Here is a 25070-nt window from a genome sequence, read left to right as displayed (position 1 = left end):
ACAACAAGACTACTACTGTTGGCTGGACAGCAAAGAACCCCCCCCTTACCTGGAGTTGTGTTCCTAGAGGAGACTTAATGCAATTAAGGAGGAAGATAAGAGGAATTACGCCCTGGGAGGAGACTGCTGCAGTTTCATTAGTATTACATTTTGGTTTGATTTGATATGAGTCTTAGAAGAAAATTCCAGGTGCCTTTTGGAGGGGCCCTGGGCTGGCTCTGCCCCATGGTACCAGCACTCAGTTCCCACTGCAAACCCAAGCCAGGATGATGAAGGAACCTGGAGGAACAATTGGACCCATGCTGAGGCTGCGGAGCACTGGGGACCCCCCTTCCTGCTAGTGAAGACTGTCACAGCGTTAGCTGATCAACACAAGGCTGTTTCCAAGAGGGAGGGTCTGGCTCTTCCCACCCAGCACCCTTCCTCTCACCTGCCTCACACTATAGACCCGTCCCGATTATGGACCCGACAGACTCTCGTCTGCCTCTTGCAGGGCTGGGTGTCTGCTGAGGCAGCTCTATGTTCATCTGACTCTGCATGGCTACAGCATCAGGCAGCTGCTGTGGGCTGGAAGGAAGCCCCAGGGCTGTCCTGGACTGGTGGGTGGTCATGGTGACAGCAGAGAGGCAGGGCAATGCTGAGTCACATATGGAGACCTTTGTGCTCCTCTTGCCTTGCAAAGATAGAGGCAGAGGGAGAGAGGGCACAGGATGTCCCTGGGAATCACAGAGCTGCAGGGGTTGGAAGGCACCTCCAGAGCTCATCGAGTCCAACCCCCTGCCAAAGCAGCTCCCTAGGACAGGGTGTACAGTGCGGCATCCAGACGGGGCTGGAATCTCTCCAGAGATGGAGACTCCACACCCCCTGGGCAGCCTGTCCCAGGGCTCCCTCACCCTCACTGGGGAAAAGTTCTTCCCCATGTTGGTGTGGAACTTCCTATGCTCCAGCCTGAGGCCATCGCCCCTTGTCCTGTCTCCACAGACACTGAGAAGAGGCTGGCTATTTCCCCCCATATCCCACCTTTCAGATATTGATAAACACTGATCAGATCCCCTCTCAGTCCTCTTCTCTCAAGGCTGAACAGCCCCAGAAGCAATAGAGATGCAAAGGAACAGTAGAACCTGAAGGCTACTGAACATCAGAAGGTGGGCAGGACATCCTGATGCCTGCAGTGAGCCCTGGAGTGACTCTGACTAACACTCTACTTGGGTTAGTTCCAACTAGAGTGTCAGAAGGAGCTTGTAAAGGTGGTTTGAAGAACCAGGCAGAACTTTGCCACTGGCCAAGATGTGACTGATGCCTCTTGAATGACCATAGAAGACTCAGCCAACAGACTGTAACCTGACAACTCATGGACCACTTTGCCCTGGGTGCAGCTGTGAGGATGATCAAGTAAGCTGAGACCAAAGACATGTGATGGGAAACATGTGAAAAATAGCTCTAAAACTAGTCCTGGCAATGTCAGTGAAGGTGTGACCTTGCTGTGAGTCCGGTCCCCGGTCACATCTCTGCCTGCCCAGCAAGGAGACAGAGAGAAAAGTTCTAGACAGGAGAAACAAAAATGATTAGGAACAGATGAAAGTGCCTGTGAAAGGACAGATCGAAGAGATTAGGCCTGTTAAATTTAGAGATGAGATAATGTGTGGGGAGCTTGATCGAGCTATACAAAATAATGCTGGCAATAATGAGAAGCCAGAGAAGGGCTCCTCTGTACCCCGCCCTCTGAGGAAAGGACAGAGGATGCTCAGTGAAGCTGGAAGGACACTCTGAGTGGCACTGATGGGAGAAAAGGACCTGGTGCATGAGCCACATGGAACCACAGACTCGTTTAGGTTGGACTGGAAAAGACCTTTAAGATCAAGTCCAGACACAACTTGGATGCAGCAGAGCTTGGTTCTGCCTTCAGCTCTGTCCAGCGACCTCATTCTTCTGGGACAGTCCTTCCTCTGCGACACAAGGGCTGTGGTGGCACAGAGGTCCCTCCCAATGCCACTGTCAAAGGCCCCTGAGCTTTGTCCTCACACGGGCCAGCCGATGCCCTCTGCTCACTGTCTTCATAACCACTGTTAACGGGGCAGCTGCGCAGCTAATAGGGCAGCAGAGGTGGTGTATGTAAGGGAGAAACCCACAGTCCTACAGCCAGCCAAGAAGGATGACAAGGCCTTCAAGCTGCACTGCTGCAAGCCCACAGCTGCAAGGGAAGGGGAGCACATCCCAGCTGCATCATGACAGCCCTGGGCTCAGCACAGGTCAGGTCCTGCAGCACTGTCTTGTGCTTTGGCTCCAATACAATGCTCAAAGCAGTAGGAGCTGCAAAGGGAGCTGCCTGCTCTTGGCTGGCCTTCTCCTTCTCTGGCCTTCCCCACACAAGGATTGGACACAGCACCGGGCACAGGTCAGGCTTGGCAAGTCCTGCCAAGGGATGGTGGCCCTTTACACTGGCTGTCTGGAGGGGAGAGCACAAAGCAGGGCTGTCTCAGGGTGGGATACTCACACCTACCCCAGCAGACAGCAGGGCACAGACCAGTTGCCAAAATCACGTGCCAGGGATGTGAAACCTCTGTGGTTTGAAGGGAAGAGCTTGGAGCCAACCTCACCTCCATGAGTCAGCTGCAGAAAGAGAGCCAGAGGCAGCCGGCTCCACCTGAGCTCATCCAAGGAGATCAAGGACCAGGAAGGGCAGGAGGGAGCCCAAGGGAAGGCACAAGTGACCACATCCCCCACCATGAGACTCCACAAATATCTCAGGCTCCCTTCAAGCTCCCTCAGCTTTAAACCAACATTAACAGGGAGAGAAAATTCCGCCAGTGTCTAAACTGCCAGAGAAACTCCTGTCCAGGTGTGATGAGCATCAACACTCACATCTTTCCAACCCACTGGGCAAGCCCCTGGACTGTGCAGCTGAAAGAAGGAGCAGGGGGGGCTCGCTGCGGCACTGAAACCACGAAACCCCAAACTCAATTAGTTAGTTGTGTTGCAATTATGAATCTTTAATAGTTTTCTATATCGGGGATTAAACTTTCATGATTTTTTTTTTTGTTCAAGACCATTATACCCATTTAATAACCCTTCTTTAGCTTCTCCTTTCAGGGATGGATCATAAGGAACCTGGCAAGCCCTCACCATATCAAAGAGACCGGGGGGGCCCTGGACAACCTACTTCATCTCTTTGTGTCCGTCCTTCACCGCTGCCTCAACGTTTATCCCAAGTCCTTCACGGCTCTCTGGTCTCCTGTGTGCTGTTAGCACAGCACCCAGCACAAGACCAGCTCGGTCTGGTGCTGCTGGGAGAGAAGAACCAGCCACAAAATACTGGAGTATGTTTTAGAACCTCGTGCTGGGGGGAGAAGATGACCTTGCCAAAGTAATTGTTGGTGAAGGGCAGATAAGAGACTTGCTGGGCAGCCCAAATGCCTGCAGATCAGCCTATCTTGATGACAGGCTCATATTAGAGCTGGAAAGGGGGGTTTTGCTAATTAACATAGATAATTAGGTTTTTTTAACCAAGTCAAGGTCTGCTGGGAAGGTACCAAAGGACTGTAGAGATGCAGAAGAGCCATCTATTAAAACAAAACACGGATCCTGGCAAATTATTTGCTGTATGCCCAGCTCCAAATGCTCCAGGAGGAAATAACAGGATGCAAAAGAGTTATAATAATGTAACACAGAAAAATCATTGCCCTGGATATTTCCAGAACAAGCTTTCAGTTGTGCTCAGGTGATGGTGGGTGGACACAACAGGACCCGCTGAGTGCCTGAACTCTTTTGGAAACGGGATTATTCTTATTTCCTAGGGAAGAATGTACCCTGAAATACAGGGGCTGAACACGATGTGTGACAAGAAGCAGCGCTCAGAAATAACACACCTCAGTGCTGGGCTTGGCTCCTTCCCTTGCTGGAGAAACCTGGGGAAGGGAGGTGCAGTCAAGAGGAGCTTAATGGGTTTAAGACAAGGGTTCTGAGCACCTAAACTCTCTTAAAAAATAATCAAAATTGGCTCGGGGAGAAATTCAGTCACAGAGAGAGAAAAAAAAGAGGTGAGAGATTTTAAACATGAGTTGACGTTAAATGACACCAAATTGAGCTGGGAATAACAGGGCTAATAGGATGCCAAATGGTTTGGCACAAGCACTGGTCTTATTTAATGCCGCTAATGTGCTCGGAGAGGGGTTGAGTTACGCTCGCGGACACGGCTAAAGTAGAAGGAGCCTCTCTCCAGCACAAATAATTACTGCAAGCAGACCTCAGGAAATTCAAAATACGGGCAGGAAACAGTCGGAATCGATTTGGAAATGGCCAAATTAGGACTCACAGAAAAATAAGGAGGTATTGAGCTTCCCCAGGAGGGAAACAGGTCGGAGCAGATGATCCCCGGCCAAGGAGGCCAACGCAGCCTGTTGGAGGGATCAGGGGATCTGGAAGCAGGGCCAGGGAACAGCGGGTGCCAGGCGCTGTCTGAAAGCATGTTCTCTTCTCCAAACACCCTGTGGTACAAACACGGGGAACAAAAGAGATGAAAGGGTAGGAGGGGCCGAGCTGGTCTCCCGGGGAGCGGGCGGTTTCACCACTGTGCCGGGAGGTTTCTGGTGGCCGCCCAGAAGGAGCAGCTTAAGTAACACCTGTGCCTATAGAGGTGACATCGGTGGAAGGGCCACCCCGTGCTGCCTCCAGAGGGAAGGTTACATCTGGCATACCACAACCCCCCACGTTCTCATCCAATTCCTCCCTCCTCGCCTTATTCACAGAATCATAGAATGGTCTGGGTTGGAAGGGATCCCAAGGATCACAGAGCTCCAACCCCCCTGCCACAGGCAGGGACACCAACCTCCAGGCCTGGAGCTACACAAGGTTGCCCAGAGCCCCATCCAACCTGGCCTTGAACACCCCCAGAGATGGGGCACCCACCCCCTCTCTGGGCAGCCTGTTCCAGCCCCTCACCACTCTCTCTGTAAAAAACTTCCCCCTAATATCTCCTCTAACCCTTCCCTCCCTCAGCTTCACTCCATCCCCCTTGTCCTGCCAGTCTCTGCCCTTTAACAAGCTGATTCCCCTCCTGTTCCTCTGCTCCCTTCAGGGACTGGAAGGCTGCAATGAGGTCCCCCCACAGCCTTCTCTTCTCCAGGCTGACCTAGCCCAGCTCCCTCAGCCTCTCTCTGTAGGGGAGCTGCTCCAGCCCTCTAATCATCTTTGTGGCTCCTCTGACCCCTCTCCAACAGTCCCACATCTTTCTTGTATTGGGGGCCCCATCTCTGGACACAGGACTCCAGCTGGGGCCTCACAAGGGCAGAGTAGAGAGGGACAATCCCTAATATTTAATTTAAACCTTCCCTCCTTTAGCTTTAATCCATCCTCCTTGTCCTGCCATTATCTGCCCTTTCAAAAAGCTGATTCCCCTGCTGTTCGTATGTTCCCCAGGCTCCCAGGCAGCCACACAGGGGTTTTATTTAAGTCTTCTCTCTCTCCTTATCCTTGTTTACGTGCAGACCTCAAAAATACAAGGCAGGTTTCAAGAGGCAGCTTGATGACTGCCATGATGATGTAAAGCCATTCACCTCTTCTTATTTACAGTCTCTCTCTCCTCCTCTTGTACGTGGATCGTGGTAGCTTCATTTTCCCCCAGCCTTTGCGCAGGGAACTCAATATTGAGTTGTTTGTTCAAAGAAAGCCATCTGAAATCTGCTATTTCTGATGGAAAGGTCAAGGAGAGGAAAATAAAATGTCTTTTAAAAAAAAAAATAAAATACCCTGACAAAATAAACTACCAGGAAAACAAAATGAACGAGGGAGAAATAGGGATGAGCACAAACACCAGCAGGACGAGCTCGGCTCCTGCACGGCATCGCTGCCAACGTCATGAAGGAGGGAGGAAGGACAGAAGCTGAAAGCAAACAAGACTGGCTCAGGTTCCTCCTTTGCAGTCCTCTGCTAACCTGCACTTTTTCAGCCCCACAACTTCCACTGAGGCAGCACATTTTGAAACATGCCCGAAGAACACGTCGCCAGCAGTTTCGTGAATGAATAAACATGAAGAAGGCCAAGGCCAAGAGAATGAATATTTAGCTGCTGATGGACTGCAGAGACCCAGCCTGCTTTCTGCTGCCCTTGCAGAGCACTCTGGTGAGCAGTGGTACCCAAACCAGCATCAGCAGGGCCGGATCTGCATCAGTAGGCAAGGGCAGAGCTATGGATACCATCTATCTGGATTTCTGGAAGGCCTTTGACACAGTCCCCCACAACATCCTTCTCTCTAAGTTGGAAAGATATGGGTTTGATGGGTGGACTGTGCAGTGGATAAGGAATTGGCTGGATGGTTGCATCCAGAGGGTGGTGGGCAATGGCTTGTTGTCCAGGAGGATGCAGGTGACAAGCAGTGTTCCTCAAGGGTCCGTTGAGTGTACCCTCAGCAAGTTTGCTGATGACACCAAGCTGAGTGGTGAGATTAATGTGCCAGAGGGACTGGATGCCATCCAGAGGGACATGGACAGACTGGAGAAGTGGGCCCAGGTGAACATTATGAGGTTCAACAAAGCCAAGAGCAGGGTCCTGCACCTGGGTCAGGACAATCCCCATTATCCATACAGGGCAGGAGATGATGGGCTGGAGAGCAGCCCTGAGGAAAAGGACCTGGGGGTCTCGTGGATGAGAAGCTGGACATGAGCCACCGATGTGCATCTGCAGCCCAGAAGGTCAACCCCATCCTGGGCTGCATCCCAAGGAGTGTAGCCAGCAGAGAGAGAGGGGATTCTGCCCCTCTGCTCTGCTCTGCTCTGCTCTGCTCTGCTCTGGGGAGACCCCCCTGCAGTGCTGTGTCCAGCTCTGGAGCCCTCAGCACCAGAAGGACATGGACCTGTTGGAGCAGGTCCAGAGGAGGCCACAAAAATGATCCAAGGGCTGGAGCACCTCTCCTGTGAAGCCAGGCTGTGCGAGCCTGCAGCGTGCCATTAGCTGTCCTGAGCTCACTGGCCAGTGGGTTTAACCAAGAAAAGCAGCAGTTTTCCCCTGTGCTGTGAAGAGAGGGGTTTGGAACAGTGTGGAAGCACCTAAACATGAAACAAGCAGAAAGAATGGTGGGAAAACTATGCAGCTCCTTACCTTTTTTCTGTCTTTAATCTTTCAGGGTTCTGGTGTTTAGGAGCTGGATGGAGCCTGATGCTCTGGCACAGGCTTCTCAGGTGCTGGGGACAGACAGACTTGCTTCTGATGGTGGGTCCCTTAGTGCAAAGTCACTTGTGTGACACCTGGGGCAGCTCGAGCCAGCTCCTCTCTTCCCAGCCAGGGAAGGCTGGAGGAGCTTGGAGGTGATGCATGTGCATGGTGGGATGAAAGAGGTGTGGGACATCGCTTTACAAGAGCTCTGCAGCAAAACCATCGAGCCTCTGGAGCAGCTCAGCCTCAGGAGGGCTCAGCCACCCCACAGAGCATCCTTCAGAAGCTACGGAGGGAGATGGAGGTCACACACCAAGTTAGGCTGCTGACAGCTCAGCTCTGCTCCACTGCCGAGGGTGAGCCTGCTGTTTTCATTTGTTAGGGCACGATCCTCACGAATGCCAAGGCTGCAGGAGGGAACTAGCATTCCCCTGCTCCACTGCAGCCAGCCTGGCCTCCTCTCATCATGGCAGCTCAACATGGTCCCTGCAGGCAGGACGGGAGCACCTTGTACAAAATGCTCGCTCCAAACATAATGGGTTTGGATGAAAGATGCAGGAAGAGGGCACAGGACCAGGATCTGTAATAGAAAACACCTCCCTGCCAGCTTGGGGAGGTGCCAGGTCTGGGCTGTGCTCTTCAGTATCTACACAATACCTACAGCAAAGCCCTCAGGCTATGTCAAGGGGGGTGGGGGGGAAGTCGTGTGTGTGGGTGCGCTAAGGCAGAAGGTAAGTGTGACCTTCTCTAGAAGCTGTAGGACAGCATTTCTCCAGGCACGACCACCCTGATCCCTGCAGGCTTAGTACCCAAAACATCTGTGCTCTGAAAAGTTGTGTCCAGAGATGTGATGCTCACATCTCCACCAAGAGCCCTGCTTGAATGTGGGTGGAGGGAGAGGAACCGCAGCAGTTACATGTTGGTGTGGCCCCACAACCACTGCATGTGAAGTTATACACACTCCCCTTCCCCCCACCAGTCCACTCTGGGCTCTCTCTTACCTTCAAGCCAGTGCTCTCTGCTTCAGAGCCTTTATCCACACCGGTGATGTAGATGCCCAGGGAATACTCAGCCCCTCCTCGGATCATGAGGCCCAGGGATTTCCCTTCATTCAGGACTAGATTCACCTGCAGCAGGGGGAGGAACAGTCATTTCATCAGCTCCACACTTCTGACAACAGCCCTGTCACCTCTGCTGCCACCAGCTCTCCCACTGGTTCCCAGCAAACACCCTGGGACAGAGCTGCTTCCGTGGGTGCCTCCAGACTACCACAGCCCCAGACAGAGCTCTGAGCCAGCGATATCCCTGCTGCAGCTGGAGGAAAGCAATGCAGAGTGGGGGCACAGCAGGTCTAGCTGCTCCTGTGGCTCCCTAAGCTTGTTTGTCTCCCCACAGCCAGACAGACACCTCAGATGTACGTGTGCTGCAGGGTGGGCAATGCCCCATGGGCACCCCCAAAGAGCAGCATGGTTAACCACAGGCACAACAGGGGCAAACAGAGCTGTTCTCTCAAGGGGGCATTTTCCAGTGGAGCATAGGAAACACGGAACATGTGTGATTTGGGTTTGGTTTGCCTTGTCCTGGTTTACAATAATTGAGAGGCTTGAGCAGAGCGAGAGGGCAGAGCACGTTGAGAAGGTGTGGAGGTCTGGCTCTTGGAAAGGCAAACCTGGAAGAAGAGAGGAATATGGAATGACACCCAGGACCCAGAAGTAAAGCACCAGCACAGAAGGAGGTTAATGCCTCAAGTGGAGCAAGTAATGTTTAAGGAGGTTCTGGGCCTCAGGGAAGGAGATACAGCTTAGGCAAGGACTGAGACCACCCCAAGAGCTGGGGTCTAGGGAAGGCAAGGGACTGACAGAGCTCTGCTGGATACAACCCTTCTCCTATCCCATGGAAACCGGGCCTCCATCAGCAGCAGCTAAACACATGGGCTAAAAGAGCGAGCTGCAGGCTTCGCCCCGGTTTATGGCGAGTCCCTCAGGGTGCAGATGGAGCTGCAGTTAAGGCCTTCAGCTGAAGGCCAGGCTGCTCGGGTCCACTGCACCTCCCCTGGCACCGTGTGTCACAGGACATGGAGTGACAAAGCAGTGCCAAAGGGACCCTTCTGTTCCTGCTCCCCTATCCCCAACCTGGGGAGGACAAGTGAAGGGAGAGGCAGGGTACACATCCGTCTGGAACACGCATTGCTGTGTCTTGCCATGCCCCTTGGCCGGGCAGGGCAGCTCCCGTGGGGCAGGGGGATGTGGTGGGCATCACGAGGAGGAAACGTCAGCTCTGGGGGAGAGAGGGGGCTCAGCTATGTGAGAGGGGCAGTACACACAGCATGGGAGGATCAGTCATAAAGCAGAGGAAGGGCTGATCTGTGGCAGCATTCTGCACTCTCCTTCTCCAGGTGCCTCACTGGGGTAGAACCTTGGCTGAGAGAGATCCCCAGGACACAGTGGACACGGGCACAGCGGTACCATTCACCACTGACTGCCACTTTCCCCCCTGCCCACCCATGCCCTGCGCAGACGTGCAGCTAGACACCAACTACCCACATCCATCCCACCTGGGAGAAAGCCCCCGGCACAGCCCAGTCTAGTCCTCACCAGCCCCAGCCCCGACGCTGCACAGGACTCCCCACCTGTCCAAAGCACAGAAAGCACTCAGGACTCCTCTGCATGGCCATATGCCTTATTACCTCTAATTAATAATGCTAGGACAGATTCCCCATCCATCCTACCCAGCACATACTGCAACAGATGTCGGTAATACTCTCTGCAAACCTCCGACAGGCTCAAGCACCTGGACAGCTGTTTTCCCCACCAAAAGCTGCCACGGGGCTGATGTCGCAGGGTATGTCAGAGTTACCAGCCAGCTTCCCATCTGCCTTCCTCCAGCCTCTCCTCCTCCTCAGAGGGCTGGATGATGGATGAAGGTTCAGGTGAGAATTTCAAGTCAATGAGCAAGCCTGCGTTGGGCTCCCTCGAGGAGTCTCGGGTTGAAAGGCCTTTGTTCACTCACTGCAAAGCATTTTCTAAATGAATAACTCGGGGGTTGGTGGGGGTTGTTTTTTGCTTTTGTCCCAAGTTTTTAAGTCAATCCCAGAGAAAAGCAGGCAGCAGGAATACAAACAACTGAGAAAAGCCGAAAGGCGTTTCCCACTGATAGGAATGGGCTGTTTGTGAATGGCTTTTATATTTAAAACTCTTCAGCGAAGTCAAATCAAAAGCTTATATATTTACCTGCATAGAAATGTAATTTCCAGCTCGGAGTGGCTAATTAACCTGCCTTTCTGAAGCACACGGCATCACGCAGGGAATTCAGCCCAGCCTTACAGAGCCTGGTATTGAAAACCCATTTGCTGCCGCGGCGGTGGAGCAGCAGCAAGACAGAAACCAGCAGCAGGATGTGAATCTACCCAAGGACTACAAGCCACAGAATTATTTACTTCAAGAAACAGATGCCAAAACAGCTCCTGCTTTTCTATACCGGAATTTCTGGCAACTGCATCCATTCCTCATCAGCTGCATGTGCTTTACAGATCCCTGAGGTGAAGCTGGGGGGATCTCACGAATGCTCTGTGAATGTGGCAGGTCCTCTGCTCCGTGGAACGTGAGATCTGTAAGGTGTTAACCATCTCTATCAGCATCCCTGTCCAGAGCTGTATATGTCCCTTGGGTCAGTCCCTCCCCTGCTTTAAAGTGCACAAAGCAAACAATTTTTGGATTGCAGTGTGATCAAGGAGCCATGAAGAGACCTTCAGGCTGGAGAGGAGAGCTGGGCATTGCACCCACCCAACGGAGCGGCTGCCTGTCACACCAAGGGCAGGTTCATTTTCTCTGTACATGAAAACATTTCTCCAGCCATAAAACAATTACTGGAGAGAACATTTCACCGAGGGGTTATTTTTATAAACTGGAGAAATATTCAGCTCTCTCCCCATTTCTGGAAGGATATTCCCCCTCTACCATGGCTCCTTCATCCCATCACTGCTGCACCTCTCCAAAACTCCCCAACATTGGGAAAAACGCAGGTGGCAGAAAGGCAGCAAAGTGCCTGCAGTCACAGACCCAGCTGGCAGCACCCCCTCCCTCCCCAGGTGTCCCCAAAAAACAAACATACATGCCAACACTTCACCAATGTTCACAACAGGAAGGGTATTCCCTATGGAGGCATTTCAGTTTCCCTTTAACTCTGTCCCGAATGGCTGGTAAGCTGAGAAGCTGCTCTCCCCACCCCGATACCATCAGATGGAGTAAGAGATACTCCCCCTCTCTATAAACCCAGCGAGATGCTTTGTTTACACACGTCCCAGGCAAACCAAGTCCCTTCAAGAAGCAGAAAACCACAGATGCAGCCTCAAGCAATAAAGGTCTGACAGACCCCCCTTTCCCCCCATCCCAAAACCAAGCTGTGTGAATAAAACCCTAAGTACTACTTAAAAATACGTCGCTGCTGGCAGTCCCAGAGAGCTGGGTTGTTGAGGGCTTAATTGCATTTCTTAATCAACTAATACCTCCGCCTCTCCAAATAAAGCCTGCGGCAATCGCGACCGAAGCTCAGGCTGCTGGGAAGAGCGTGGCAGCAGCAGGGGCCAGAGGAAATAACCACAATAAGCGTTTGGCTTCTTGACAAACTGGGGATTTAGGGAACAGCTGAGAAATAAAGCGAGCGGTCCCAGGCAGGGGGCTCGGTTTGATCAGGCTGGGATGCCGGGAGGGAGGCAGGAAAGATGAGCAGGGAGAAGGCATTCAAGAGCCAAACCAAGAGAGAAGCTTGTCAGCGGGATGAAGCCAAGGCTGAGTCGCTAAGAACTCAGGGATAAGAGTTCTGCATGCTATTTCCTGAGGGTCTCCAAGGGTCCCCTTGTTTCCAACAAGAAGGCAGATGCTGTGATGGCATTAGATGGGTGATGCTGGGCACCTCTCCCACGTTCCAGCTCCGGCTGCGGGCTCCCCTGGAGCCTGTGGGATGACCATGAAGCACAGGCCAAGCTGTGGTGTCCACATCCACTGTGACCAGGCTGTTTTTTCCAGTGATTCCCACCACCGTGACTTGGCTCTGCCACGATGGAAAGCACTGTTTCTGGGCCCTGCTGGGACTCCAACACACCGTTCCCAGACCAAACCCTGGGCTTTTCCACCCAGGTCAGCAGGTTTGTACGTGGGGTTAACCCTGCTGTTCAAGTCTGGACACAGGAGAAGGCGTTTTGGTTACATTACGTTTCTTCCTGCCTCAACTCTCCCCTGTTCTGCTGCCAGGCTGAAGCTCAGAGAAGCTGTAACATACCTTAGGGGCTGATAAATGGTGGGCAGAGCTGGGAGCCCTCCAAGCAGCTGAATGCAGAGCTGTCCTAGCACCATCATCCTAAAACGGAGGCAGCAAAGCCAGGCAGCTCTTCTGTGGGGGGAACCAAGCGCAGGGGAATATCCTACCTTGCAGAGAGAGGCTGGGTATTCCCAGGCTGACAGCAACACATATGCTGCATGGTCCTCACCACCGTCCCAGTGCCATACCAGGACCGTGCCCAGCCCCCAGATACTCCCCCAGGTACAACACAAGCATTTGGAAGATCAGGGTCACTATTTTAATTTCAATTTCAACACTGAAACATCTGCTGCCTCCTGTTAGGGAAAGCGAAGGCAGAAATGCCGTCATCAGCAAGGCATTTGCTCAGGGTTGATTCTTCCATGGGATTTCTTTCCTCCAGGTTGATGAAATTACCTGTTGACAGATTCAATTTTGCCATTAGAAGAGCTCTCAGACAAGAGCTGCTCTGCATCAGCCCGATACAGCACACGGCTGCGGGAGCGGCTGAGAGGGCTTCACCCGCGCCGACAGCTATTTCCACGCCATTGCTGCTACCGTACAACAAACCCAAGACTTAAGGAGCCTCACAGGGCTCATCCTCCTCCTGCTTCCCAAGGAAGCCCCACTGGCTCACGTCTAGACATCCTCCCAACATCTGAGCCCAGCTCGCAGGAACCCAGAGCCAGCTCACACCCCATTAACCGAGGCACTGGGAGCAGCAGAGTCACAGCTGGTAGCAAAGCCAGATCTGAGCTGCCCCAAATCACCCCCTCCACTTCCAGGGCAGGCTTTACGAGGACATACTGGGGACCTGGCTGTCACAGTGATGATGCCAGACACCTCCACAGGTGTTTAGTATCAGTGTAGTACCAACTAGGGCGAACTCCAGCAAGGTCAGAGGAGGCAAACAGCAAGAGACAGGGGGAGCTACATCACCTCACGCTGAAAGTGTCATTACAATCTAATAGAAAGAAATCCTTCCTTATCGCTCTTGCATCTCTCACCCTTCATGCTCAAGTGGTCACCATTAGTGCCCCATGCAAGGCTATTGCAGATATATTTTTTAAATAATAATTATAGCTGCTTTTGAATGCAGAGCTGCCTGAAGGCAAGGAGACGTTCCCACTCCCTTCCTTAAATATATTTTCTCTCTTTCTGCTGCACCAAGAGCTTAAAGGAATAAGCAGCTCCCTGGCAATAAGCACATCCGAGCAACGATTCAGTTGATGAAGTGGCATTTCTCAGAGAATTAGCAGTCCGACGCTTGCAGAACACTTTGCACAGTTCATCTCCCCCCCCCAGCTCAGCAGCACCTACGAGTTTTTCCTGGCTGATGGTTTCCAAAGTGCTTTTAATGAAATAAGCTGTTGATCCCAGAAGTACATCAACGACAACTCACACAGCACAAGCAGTCCTTGCTGCTGCAAAAAAATCTACAGGACTTAAGCCTGGACAGATGATAAAAACCAAACTGCTGCGAAGCACAAGCTGACCACTCAAAGCAGGTCCCATTCTTCCCCCCAAAAGGCTATGAGCTCTGCTGGGAGGGCACTGAGGGACTGCCACCGGCTGCTGTGGCTGTCCTGGAGACCAGTGGCTCCAAGAACCCTTCACCAGAGCTTTGCCCTTCATTTCACATCTATTACTGACCACCAGCACTGGCTACTTCACCTACAGGTAAGATGGGTGTAGGGGTCTAATGAAACACTGGATCCAGTGATTACAACTACAGGGGTGCCCTTATTGCAGGAAACTGATAGCAGCAAGTCTTGGGAAGCACGGCCATCTCTTCAACCTGCTGCAAACAATGTGCATACAGAAAGGGTAAAGATCTGCAATGACTTGTACAGCCTTATGTGCTTATGCACCAGCACCTCCTTCATCCCTCCATCCCCTTCAGTTCTCACATCCTTTCTTGTGCCTTCTTCTTCGGTAACCTCTGCGCTGAATAATCGGCCCTAATCTCAGCACTCACCTCCTGCTCATCCACCGCCTCGCCTCTGACCCAAGCCTGGTGCAAGCTGGACTTTCCCAGTCCCACTGACTGGACCTGACTGGCCAGAGCACAAGCCAACCGCCAGCCCAGCAGTAACTTCCCAAAGCCCCAGGCTGCCTCCTTCCACAGCCAACAGCGAAGGAATCGCAGCATCCACACAAAGCTACCACCGAAAGCCAAGGGCAAGGAGCGTGCCAGCCCTACGCCAGCAGCACTGGCTGCTCTCTGCACAGAACCCACCCTCCAGCAGAGCTACCCAAGGCTGTCAGACCAACCCATTTGCTGACAGCCACAACCACCCCGGGCTGCACTCCAGGTCCAGCCTGTCTGCTCCACACCCCCATCCGAGCGGCTGCTCCGGGAAGATGCACAGCCACGCACCGGATCCCTCCTCCACCAGACAGATCAGTTACACTATCACACATGCCAGCAGCAGCGGTTTCCATTTCAAACCTTTTGATAATGAATGCTTCTGCCTACAGATAAGCAAACTTGTTAAACTATGCTACAAACCCCATCCTTTTGGGCACACAGATGTGCTGGAGGGAAAGGCAGCCAGACAGGGATATCTCTGTTGCCTGATGAATGTAGGATGTTTCCACCAACCTTCACTTTAACCTTGCAAGAGCTGGAAATATCACCTTAAGTACAGCAACACTCCAGGCACCCTGAGCTGCAGCACCCATTGCTGGCTGGTTGACATCTGCTCAGCCTTCTGCTGTAGGGTTCAAGTCCTGTTTCTGCTGTACTTTCCCAAAGAGAGCCTGTTCAAAAGCTTTCATGTTGTATTCTAGGCCATTCAGATCGATCAGAAATAGGAGAGAGGGAGGGGTGGGGGAAACAACCAACTAATCTCTGTCCCAGCCCCTGCAATGTAAAACCACCAGAAATCAAATAGCCCATGGGGGTACTTGTCAATTCTAGTTGACTGGGCTGAATGAACCAGTAACGTGTTGTATTTATTTGCATGGTATTTGTGAACAGAACAAACCCACTTTCAACAGTTAAATAGGTATATGTACACATACATCTGCACAGGTAAAAACAAAAGAGAAAAACAACCCAGAGGCAGGGTGCTCTCGAGTCCTGGGACATGTTTTTATCCCTCTGTGGTGCTCAGGAAGTCAGGACAAAGCAACTCAGCCAATTTGCACCCTGGAGCCTGTGTTCAGGCAAATGACACAGGGGGTGACACCAAATAACCCCTGTCACATCTATCAGGCTGGTCAGGCTCTCTTCAGTGCCAGCCAGGCTTTGCTCATGGCTGGGCTTGCCTTCCCCATCAGCAGCAAAACCAGGACACAGAAGTGTCTGGGTGACCATGGTCATTTAAGAGTTGTAGCATCCAGTTATCTTCTTTCACCAGTCTTAGGGATGGGGTTTAGAGGGGGGAGGTTATCACAACATCCAGCCCGAGCCTTGCTCACTGACCCCAGTGAGCAGGACTGCGAAGAGGAGCTGGGTTAGGAGGCAGGCTGTGAGCAGTGCAAGGAGCAGGGGGGATCAGGGTGTTGTTCTGGGCAATCTCAGGTCCTACCAGTGCTAACAGCTACTGTGGAAAGCGCTTGTGAACCACCGAGCCAGCAGGCCAGGGAGAAAGGTGCATCGTGCCAGGGGTCAGCAAAGCTGGAGAGCCATCGATAGGGCCAGGAGAAGGGACCCTGGCAGTGCTGAGAGCTGTGCAGCAGCAGCAGAGCCGGATGCACGCTGGCCTCTGATGGAAGAAGCCACGTCTGGTGTAGCTAAGGGCCACCTGCAGAGCTGCATGGTGATCCCAGGACTGAAACAGCACATGGTTGATGGCTTCTGTACACGCCAGCACGGCACAGAGGGGCAGGATGGGAAGAGTGACTGATGTGGTGCCTGACACACCATGGAGGAGTGGGGCCAGGGGAGGGTTCACTTCTGTCTGTTCTCACAACGCCAGCGCTGGCCTCTGCAATAGATCTTTGCACACCCACTCCTATGAGCTTCAAACATTTCCTCAACTGTAGCCAGCTCTTCCCAGGTGAAGAGGGGTCCTTCCCCTGCCAGGTGGAACATGAAGCTTTTCACCACTCCTCACGCCTGGGCACAAAGCCTTGAAGCCACCACTCCACACGGTGGTAGCCCCACGAAGACTGGGCATTTCACCCAAGGCTGGCAAATCTTCCCAGTGCTCCACAAGCACAGCACTGCGGCACAGACACCACAGCAACAACACCAGGGAAGCCCAGAACAAGGGCAGCTGCTTCTACGAGCCCAGGTCCTGCAGCCCAGCTTGGCTAGAATGGTGCCACAGTGGGCAGCTTGGAGCTGGAGCCCCCACACACACCTTGGGAGGGAGCATATCTAACAGAAGCCAAGCCCAGAACGGATACACTTCGAAGCTCAATGCATACTTCATTCAACTTGGCTTCATTCCCTCACAAAGCAGATTAAACTACCAGTAACTAAAGCTCTTTTAACTTGCAAGTTTTCCTGTGCACCCCTTGGGAGCCAACCCTGAGCAGCTCAGGACCAGCAGCAGCACAGAGGAGGGTGCTTTGGTCTGAGGAGCAGCCCACGCAGCAGCCAAGCTGCTCGGAGACAGAATCACACCTCCCTGGGGAACGAGGGGAAGGGGCTGTGTGGGGCCACACCGGGCTCAAGCACTGGCCAGGGATGTGCAGAGCTGCGTTTCACCCTGATACGCAGTGAGGACTAAAGGAACAACGTGCAGAGGAACAGTCCTACAGCCCCAGCCAGCCACCGCCTGCTCCATCAAGGTGACACGGAGCGGGAGGGGGTGGGGGACACCAGCAAGCCAGCAGCGGCTGCTCTCCTCCTTAAAGTAAAAATAATGGGCCCTTCTCCCTTGTGGCCCACATGAATATTTCATCAGCAAACTGCCTCATCCTGGATTAGATTTTCCCCCCCTCTCTGGCTGAGGTGGGAGGCTCTAGTATACAGATCCAGCCACAGTCTTTCCAGGAGGAGCTGAGGACGTTTTGGGCACAGAGTCAAAGTGCTGGGGGCAGCCAGAGCAGTCTCAGGGTAGAAATGCTCAAGGCTCTGAGCAGGTCTGTGCCTTTGGGAAGTGATCACCCTGTTCACTCATACAACAAGACTTCGATGTCCCATGGACACCGATGAGGCAATACCATGTCCTGCTTGCGCAGGATGAACAGGATCCCTGTCCATCCCTTCCGAGAGCACAAGCAGAGTCTGTCTCTCCAGCCTCGGCCACGCTGCAAGGGCATCCGAGCACTGTCCTTCCACATCCACGAGTCTTTGGGTCTGTCCAGGCATGGGAAGCATGAGGGAAAAGAAACACCATGTCCCTGACATCAGATCTGCAGCTTGAAAACATCCTCTGCCAGCTTCACTTCTTATAAAGCCTATTTCAAAGAGGGCAGCTCATGGTTAGGGGACTGGGAGGTGGAAGTGCTGACGTGCCTTCCCTTATCCTCTAGAGGCCTGAGAACCAGGCCCTGCTGGAGCAGCCAGCACTGGCCACACACCTCCAGCTCCACGGGCACCTTCATGAAAGCCATTCACAGAATCCCAGAACGTCAGGAGCTGGAAGGGACCTCTGGAGATCATCTAGTCCAACCCCTCGCCACAGCAGGACCACCCAGACTAAATCACACAGGAACACATCCAGGTGGGTTTGAATGTCTCCAGAGAAGGAGACTCCCCAACCTCCCCGGGCAGCCTGTTCCAGGGCTCAATCACCCTCACAGTGACAAAGTTTATCCTTGATCCCTTCCTCCACTCCCTTTCCACTTGTCAGGATTCTCACACAGGCATTGCTTAGGCTCTCCCTGGCTCAGCCTGCCTCTCCCCACATGGGAAGGGAAAATCATCCTGGTTATTTTATAGCATTTTTGGAAGAGAAAAAAATATTTTCCTTTTTACTGAGACAAAAGTGCCAATAGAGCCAGAGAAAGTCTCATGGGAACACCCACAGAGAGATCTGAAACTCAGGAAGAAGGGCAGTAATGCGCCCCAAGATCAAGCTCTCCCAAACACATCTATGTCCACCTCGCAATGCCCACGTTGGGAGTGGGATCCCAGTCAAACCAACAACCTCCTGGAGAAAAGCCTTGCAAGCAACTTCTGGGCTGATCACTGCTCCTGACAGAACCCTCATACCCAGACAAGCCTGAGCCTCAACAAAGCCCTGTCTCCTGATCAGCTTCTACTGGTGTTGAACAGGAACAAAGCCAATCCACCCTGTCCCACAGGAGGCAGAGGGAACGCTACAGAAAGGGAGGAAACCAGGATCCAGCAAATCCTAGAGACAGCCCACCCCAACGGAGGCCAGAACCACACGAATAAAAAGCATGAAGGGAATGTAAAGGGTTGGCACCTACGTGGTACGAGGCACCCACGGGCAGACCCCAGAGCTGTGACTGAGCCCCCCCTGCTCACCTTCTTCTCATCTCCCTCTTGCAGGAGCTGGAGGTGGCTCCTCTTCTCGCTGTCCTTGCGGAGGGAGCTGTTCTGGTGGTGTGGCAGGCCCATCGGCGGGGACACGCTCCGGCCCTGCGGGTCCACCCAGGTGTAGATGTGGTTGGTGACATAACCCCCGGGGATGCGTCCCACCGAATGTACAGACAGGTTCAGCTTCTTGCAGCCTTTGAGTACCTGGAAGACAAGCCAGGGACAGGAGGGAGTTAATACGGAGAAGGAAGGACAATCTGCCTGAGGACTCTGGGGTGACATGGCTTTGCTCTTCCTTGGGGTTGAAAGATCTCAAGCTACTCTGCAACCACCAACTGCATGATGGAGCTCAATAAAAAGGCAGTGACAAAGCCGGATTTTTTTCTGTTCTCTCCTGAACAGCAACAGTGTTACGGGAAGGCTGTAGCTCCCAGAGACAATACACTCTCCCCACCAGCCCAGGAAAGAACAGAGGGAAGCAGAATACGGCAGGTAAGGTGGACAGTGATGTGCCAGGAAGAACCCTGGTGTGGGCTGAACCTGAGACTGACCACCTTCTGCAGCTCTGGAGAGGAGCTGGAGCAGGACGGATCAGTGCTGGAGGAGAATGACACCGCTGGTCTCCTCAGCTCTCCCCCAGCTCTGCCACTGGAAAGGCTCTTTATGCCTTCAGTGGGCATCAACAACACTCCCAGAAGTTCAGCCTCTGGTGGCATTTGATTACCATCTCCCTCCCCAGCACAAGCAGTCAATTAATGAGTACAGTAATTAATAAATATAGACATACACTTAATACACTGAGATGACCTTGAGATTCAGATAAGGCCTTTTGCAATTGCTCCTCCAGCTTCCACTGTGAGAAGCTAATGTGGGCTTCAATTAACATATAGGAGTTGTCCCTGGGGACAGCTGTAAGTGCTGATCCCTTCTGAGCCCTCAGGAGCATCCACGCTCCAGATCTGCTCTCACAAAAGACGTACTTTGGTTGGGTTTCTCTCCCCAACATATGTCCTTCCTTTTGACAAGCTGCTCCTGCAAGGTCTCCTCTACCCACTGAGCAGAGAAGATGCTGAGCAAAGCTCAGTACCAGGAAGAACTTATACCAGTAAGGAGTAATACCAGCAGTAATACTGGCTGGACCCCAGCTCTGACCTGGCAACACTCCTGTCCCTCCCTGCCAGTGCTAGAGAGAATTCAGCTTGCCAGTTCCCAGTTCAGCACCTCCATCACACAGAGCTATTTGGCTGCAAATTTGTCACGTGCTCCCAAGGTCACCACATGCCTGGAGAGCTTAAGCAAGGACTGTGAAACCCAGTCCCATCAGAACAATCAAAGAGCACTTCCACGTCCCAAGCTATTGTGAACTCCATCCCTTGGCCCTCAAACACCTCTTGGGCTGCATCTCTTCTCTCCCTGCAAGAGCCCAGCCTGCCTGGCAGACAGGCAGTGGTGCTCACCTCGCTCCAGCCCTGCCACCATTGGCCTAGGGGACTATTTGAGCCTGCTGCCCACCCTGGGGAACCATGCCCATGGGCACAAGGGGCTCATCCACCCTCCAGGCACAGTTCAGCTTCCCAACCTAAAGCCCCTTCAGCAGCTGCCACACAGATACCCTCAGATTCCTCACAGCAATGACTTGGGGTGGCAGGGAGACTTCTCATCTCCTCTAGAGCTACCAGCACAGGGGGAGGGTAGAGAACAGAAACATATTTGATAGGACTGGTCCAGGCAACGTGCCAAGAAGCCAGGGTTAAACAAAGAACGGGGGAGTGTGTGTTGAGTGAGAATCCAGAGCAGCAAAATATGGGTGAGTGTGGGAGTGAACAGGAACTTGGAGGAGACTGCTGAACGCTGGCCTTGGAAGAGACAAGTGTTTAGCTTGGTGCTACTGAGAGATCTGAGTTGAGTGATCACTGGGGGAAGGAGCGGAGCCTCCCTTCAGGGGAAGGTCTTTAAGCAGCAGCGTCTGTGATAAAGCTGATTCTATGTTCGCACCCACTGGAGTCCGTGTCTTTCACATGCCACAGGTGAGCCCTATGAGATGGGGTGCAGCCCCCACGGAAACAATCTCACCCCCTTCTCCCAGCATTCACTGCCACCCTGTTCCCACGAGGGTCTCTTGGGACTGGTGAAGAGATCCCAGTTCCTCCCTTCCTCGGAGCACCCACACCAACAGGACGGGGATCCGAAGACAACCCTCTGGGGTTTCTATGCACAGGACAGAGGCCAGGCCCAGGAGAAGTGAGGAAGCACGGGTAGGGGCCCAGCTCCTCACCAGAGGGATCACAGCCTGCCCTGAGAACATGGCGGCAGCGGTCGCAGTGCTGGCTGTTCCCGGCCTGCCTCAGCCGAACGCCAGCCCTCGGAGCTGGGCCAGCAGCGGAGCCGCTCTCCGGAGGCACCGTTAAATTTCCAGGGATGAGAGGCCGGAGATTTACAAGGGACTTTTTATGTCCCCCTTGACAAGGCCACCAGGAGACGGGATCTCAGTCAAGAGGGAGATGTTTTATGCATGAAGGTGACAGCAGAGAGCCGGAGGCCAGGAGAGCGGCTGTCTGGCTCGAGGCAGCCAGCTGGGCCAGGGTCCCCCAGCAGCTGGGCCAGGCCTGCCCCCCCCACCCAGCAGCCTCCCTACAAGATGGGACACAAGTGGAGGGAGTGAAGAGAAGCTGTCCGTGCCCATAGGGACACTGCTGGTGTTGGTCTCTCCTAGCAGAGGACTGAGCTGCGGTGGGCAGCTACTACTTTGCTTAGTACTTCACATATTTACCGGGGCTCCTCAAGGGCTCAGTGAGTAAAGCAGTTTCCTGCCCAGCCCAGGATTTCTCCCCAACACTGACAGGCTGGTGCAGGACTGGAACAGTGTCCCAGCAGGAGCCTTCCCTACACCCAGGAGCCCTTCAGGACACAGCTCTGATGGCCTTCAAGCCACCCACGCTGGCAGGTGACCTGTGACACAAGACACGGACTGCACCTTCTGGGTGATCATGGGGAACAGGGAGAAGGACAGCAGCACCCACTTACTGCACAACTGGGAGGCAGAGTGGGACCACCATGCAGCTCAGTGATGGTAACCAGTGACTCTGACCCCAGTTACCAGCCCTTGAACTAGGTGGAACACACTCAAAGGGATGGTGCTCACCTCAGGAACACGGGTGAGAAAGAGCAAGTAGGGCAGGGAGAAGCAAGGAGGAAACACCTTGTCCAAGGTGATTCCACAAACCCCCGAGAAAGCTTCTGAGAGCCCCTCTCTGGGCATGGTGTCACACCTACTCAGTGATGTGACATCCACTGCCCCTGCATGCAGTTGGGTTCTTAAAAAAACCCTAAGAAACCAAAAAACAAGTCAGGCTACACCTTAGTCCCAGTGTGCAGCAGATGGCCCCTGCCATCACAAGCAGCTTCCATACAGCTGCCATCCTCTCCGGTTCAACTCCTCATCAGCTTTACAACACATGGCATAACGAAGGGCCAGGACATGAGCAAACCCTTCACCCAGCTATGAGCTGGTGGAAGAGCTATAGACCATTGCACATCCCCAAGCCACAGAGAACCCACACCTATGTACCACCATGTACAGGTTACACAGACGTACAACACACCACTGCAGGCACCACCGAGACACACACACACAGACATGGGTAAAGAGCAGAAGCTGTTTAACAGGATGCAGAAGTACTATGGGACCACTTAAGAGTGTTAATTAGCTGATTTTTTTCCCCTAGCAGACAGTCTCCCACCGCTGAGCCAACACGGCTTTCAGGCAAGTGCTTAGAAGAGCAAACGTTTAAACCTCTGCCTGCAGCATGCACAAGCAAAGGTCTGAAATTCAGCTAGTGAGGCCCATTTGTAAGCTGAATCTATTTGTAAGCTGAGTCTATTTATAAAGAACAGATTGTTACCTTGGGAGCTTGCATCAGTTTGAAGAGATTATTTATTTTTATTAATTTTAGGATAAGCCCAGGCTTGCATCAGCTCAGAGGGTACAAGCACAAACAGCTTGAAGAGTCTCTATGCTTAACCTCCACTAGAAGCACATCTGCTCCAGTACAGTGACATACAGCTCCAGTAAGGCAATATACAGCTCCAGTCTAAGGAAGAGGCCAAGCACGAGAGTCAGAAGCTGAGGAGCCCAGCCTTGCTCAGCACCAGCCAAGTCCTCCTTCTGGCCACCAGAGTCTTGTCAAAAATCACAGGTCACCACAAACCATGTCCCCAACCACTAAGGGCTGTTCTGTTTAAACATCCAAGCTTCCTTTGTTCACTGGGCTGCCAGCAGCTGTATAACTAAAGCTGACACAGCTATGACAGGAGAAGAGAAGCAGTGTTTTCTCTTTGATAACAGCACCACACGTGCTCCATAACGAAGCACAGGAACAAGATCTGGCCTGTGAAACCTTCTGTACCTCCATGCAGCAAACCAGACTTTAACAAAGCACTTGGCACACAGAGTTGTGGAGTGACGAGGCATCAGCTAAGCCAGATGGGAGCAGCCTCTATCATACATCCCAACAGAGACAGAATCACCATCAGCTGCTTTGGTGAGCTCCAACTGAGCAGAGCTGCCACCCATCTCCCTGAGTGGGATGAATCACTGTACTTCTCCCTCTATTTTGTTGGGGTTTTTTTCCCCCAAGGCTGGTGTATCTGTTATCTGGTTTGCAGTGTCCCTCCCTGGTATCTGAGGAGATGAAGTCTCTTACCTTCAGGGGAAGAAAGGAAAAGTGGCACAGAGGAGACGGCTGGGGCAGTGGCCTTGTGGGGACATGCTGGGTCAGCAGCCCATCGAATAGGACCATCTCTGCACTGCACATCCTTTGACTCACCTATTCCCATCCTACCTCTACTCCAACCCCACGCTGCCCTGTGGGGCTTAACCCCTGTCCCTATCCAGCTTCCAAAAGCCTGCACATCAGCCCATGGGCTGCCCAGCAAGCTGCCGTGCCCGCAAGACCCATGGCCTCCACTGCCTTTTTCTGTTCACCATCCCTGTGCTTTGACAGGATGCAGCCTTTGGAGCAGGAGCCAAAAAACCTCTAGCTGTTACAGACCCTGCCCCTGTCTTCTGCCACAGCATCTTCACATTTTTCAGTGCCTCAGTTTCCCACTATTGAAGCTGACAAATCATCTGCTTTCTGGAAAGAACAGAGCCCCCCACCCCCCAAACAGTGAGTCCCTACAAAGCTGCTTCAGCTGTTTTTTCCACCCAGGCACAGAGGACAGTCCCAGGAAGGCTTTCTCACCAAGCCTGAGGCACATGAGACACAGGTGTCCTCAGCACCTCCTCCCCATTTCATCCCTTTGGTTCTGCCAAGTCACATTTCCATCAGGCTCTCAGCAGCTTTCCGAGTCTGGAGCAAACAAGGTTGATTTAACATCCCAAAGAAGTTTGCAGGTAATTTTCTCATCCACTGAACAGGATTATCCAGCACCTTTGGAAAGGCAGCAGCACATGATAATGACTCTCCTGCCAGCTGTTCCTCAGATGCCTTATGAAGTGCTCTGGGAGAAGCCTCCATCTATAGGATGCTCTAGTCCCAACACCGACTCCTACGAGGAATCCACGCGACCGCCGTCATGGAGCACTTCCCATAAATTTCCTAACACCAGCTTAGTCCTGGGAATTTTTACTGCTACAGGACTGGGACAGCGTAGATTTAATGGGGCTATTTACACCTGCCACTAAAGTAACGAGCTGCACTAACACCAGGCCAGGATCTCTTTAGGGTCAGAGCAAGGCTGGGCCTGGCCAAGCCAGAGGGCAGCAGGGTGCTTCATGTGGCACCGCTCCTCTCCAGCTCAGCAGGCAGCTGAGTGTCCGAGTACCCAAGGAAACAGGTTCAGAATGAGAATTGAGGTGGAAGGCTTGCCTCTAATAAAAGAGAGTGCTTTGAGTGTAGAGGTGCTGCTAAAATGGAAATCATTAATAGCTGCCCAAGGAGGCAAGAGCAAAGGGTAACGGCTGAGCTGGAGAGGCAGTGGGAGGCTCTGCAAGCCCCTGGAGACACGCCAGTGCTAGGGGACAGTGATAGCTGCATTTCAAACAGGCTATGGCAGGATGGAAGGAAGGTTTTCAAGCCAAGGATGCAGCAACAAAGCCATTCATGACGGAGAGGAGGTGGTCAATGTCAGGGCACTGGAGAATGCAACGGTTGCTGCTGCTCACCAGAGCTGCCTCCACTCACCACAGCCCCTCCTCAGCACGAGCAGAGCGCCCTGTTCT

At 52.9% G+C, this 25070-nt stretch overlaps 1 protein-coding gene across 1 annotated transcript in view; it reads right to left on the bottom strand.

Moving 5' to 3' along the window:
* Window positions 1-25070, bottom strand: part of WHRN (whirlin) — a gene marked incomplete at both ends in the record, with an annotated part of 49707 nt that overhangs the window by 13195 nt on the left and 11442 nt on the right. The window contains 2 exons of the mRNA XM_084272401.1: window positions 8148-8273; window positions 18836-19051. Of these exons, the coding sequence (XP_084128527.1) occupies window positions 8148-8273; window positions 18836-19051 (342 nt within the window). The remainder of the gene's footprint in view (window positions 1-8147; window positions 8274-18835; window positions 19052-25070) is intronic.

Source organism: Gallinula chloropus (assembly GCF_964237585.1).
Source record: "Gallinula chloropus genome assembly, chromosome: 18".
Lineage (NCBI taxonomy): Eukaryota > Metazoa > Chordata > Aves > Gruiformes > Rallidae > Gallinula > Gallinula chloropus.
Note: the sequence above shows the minus strand (reverse complement) of the source record. Positions and strands in the feature narration are given on the sequence as shown.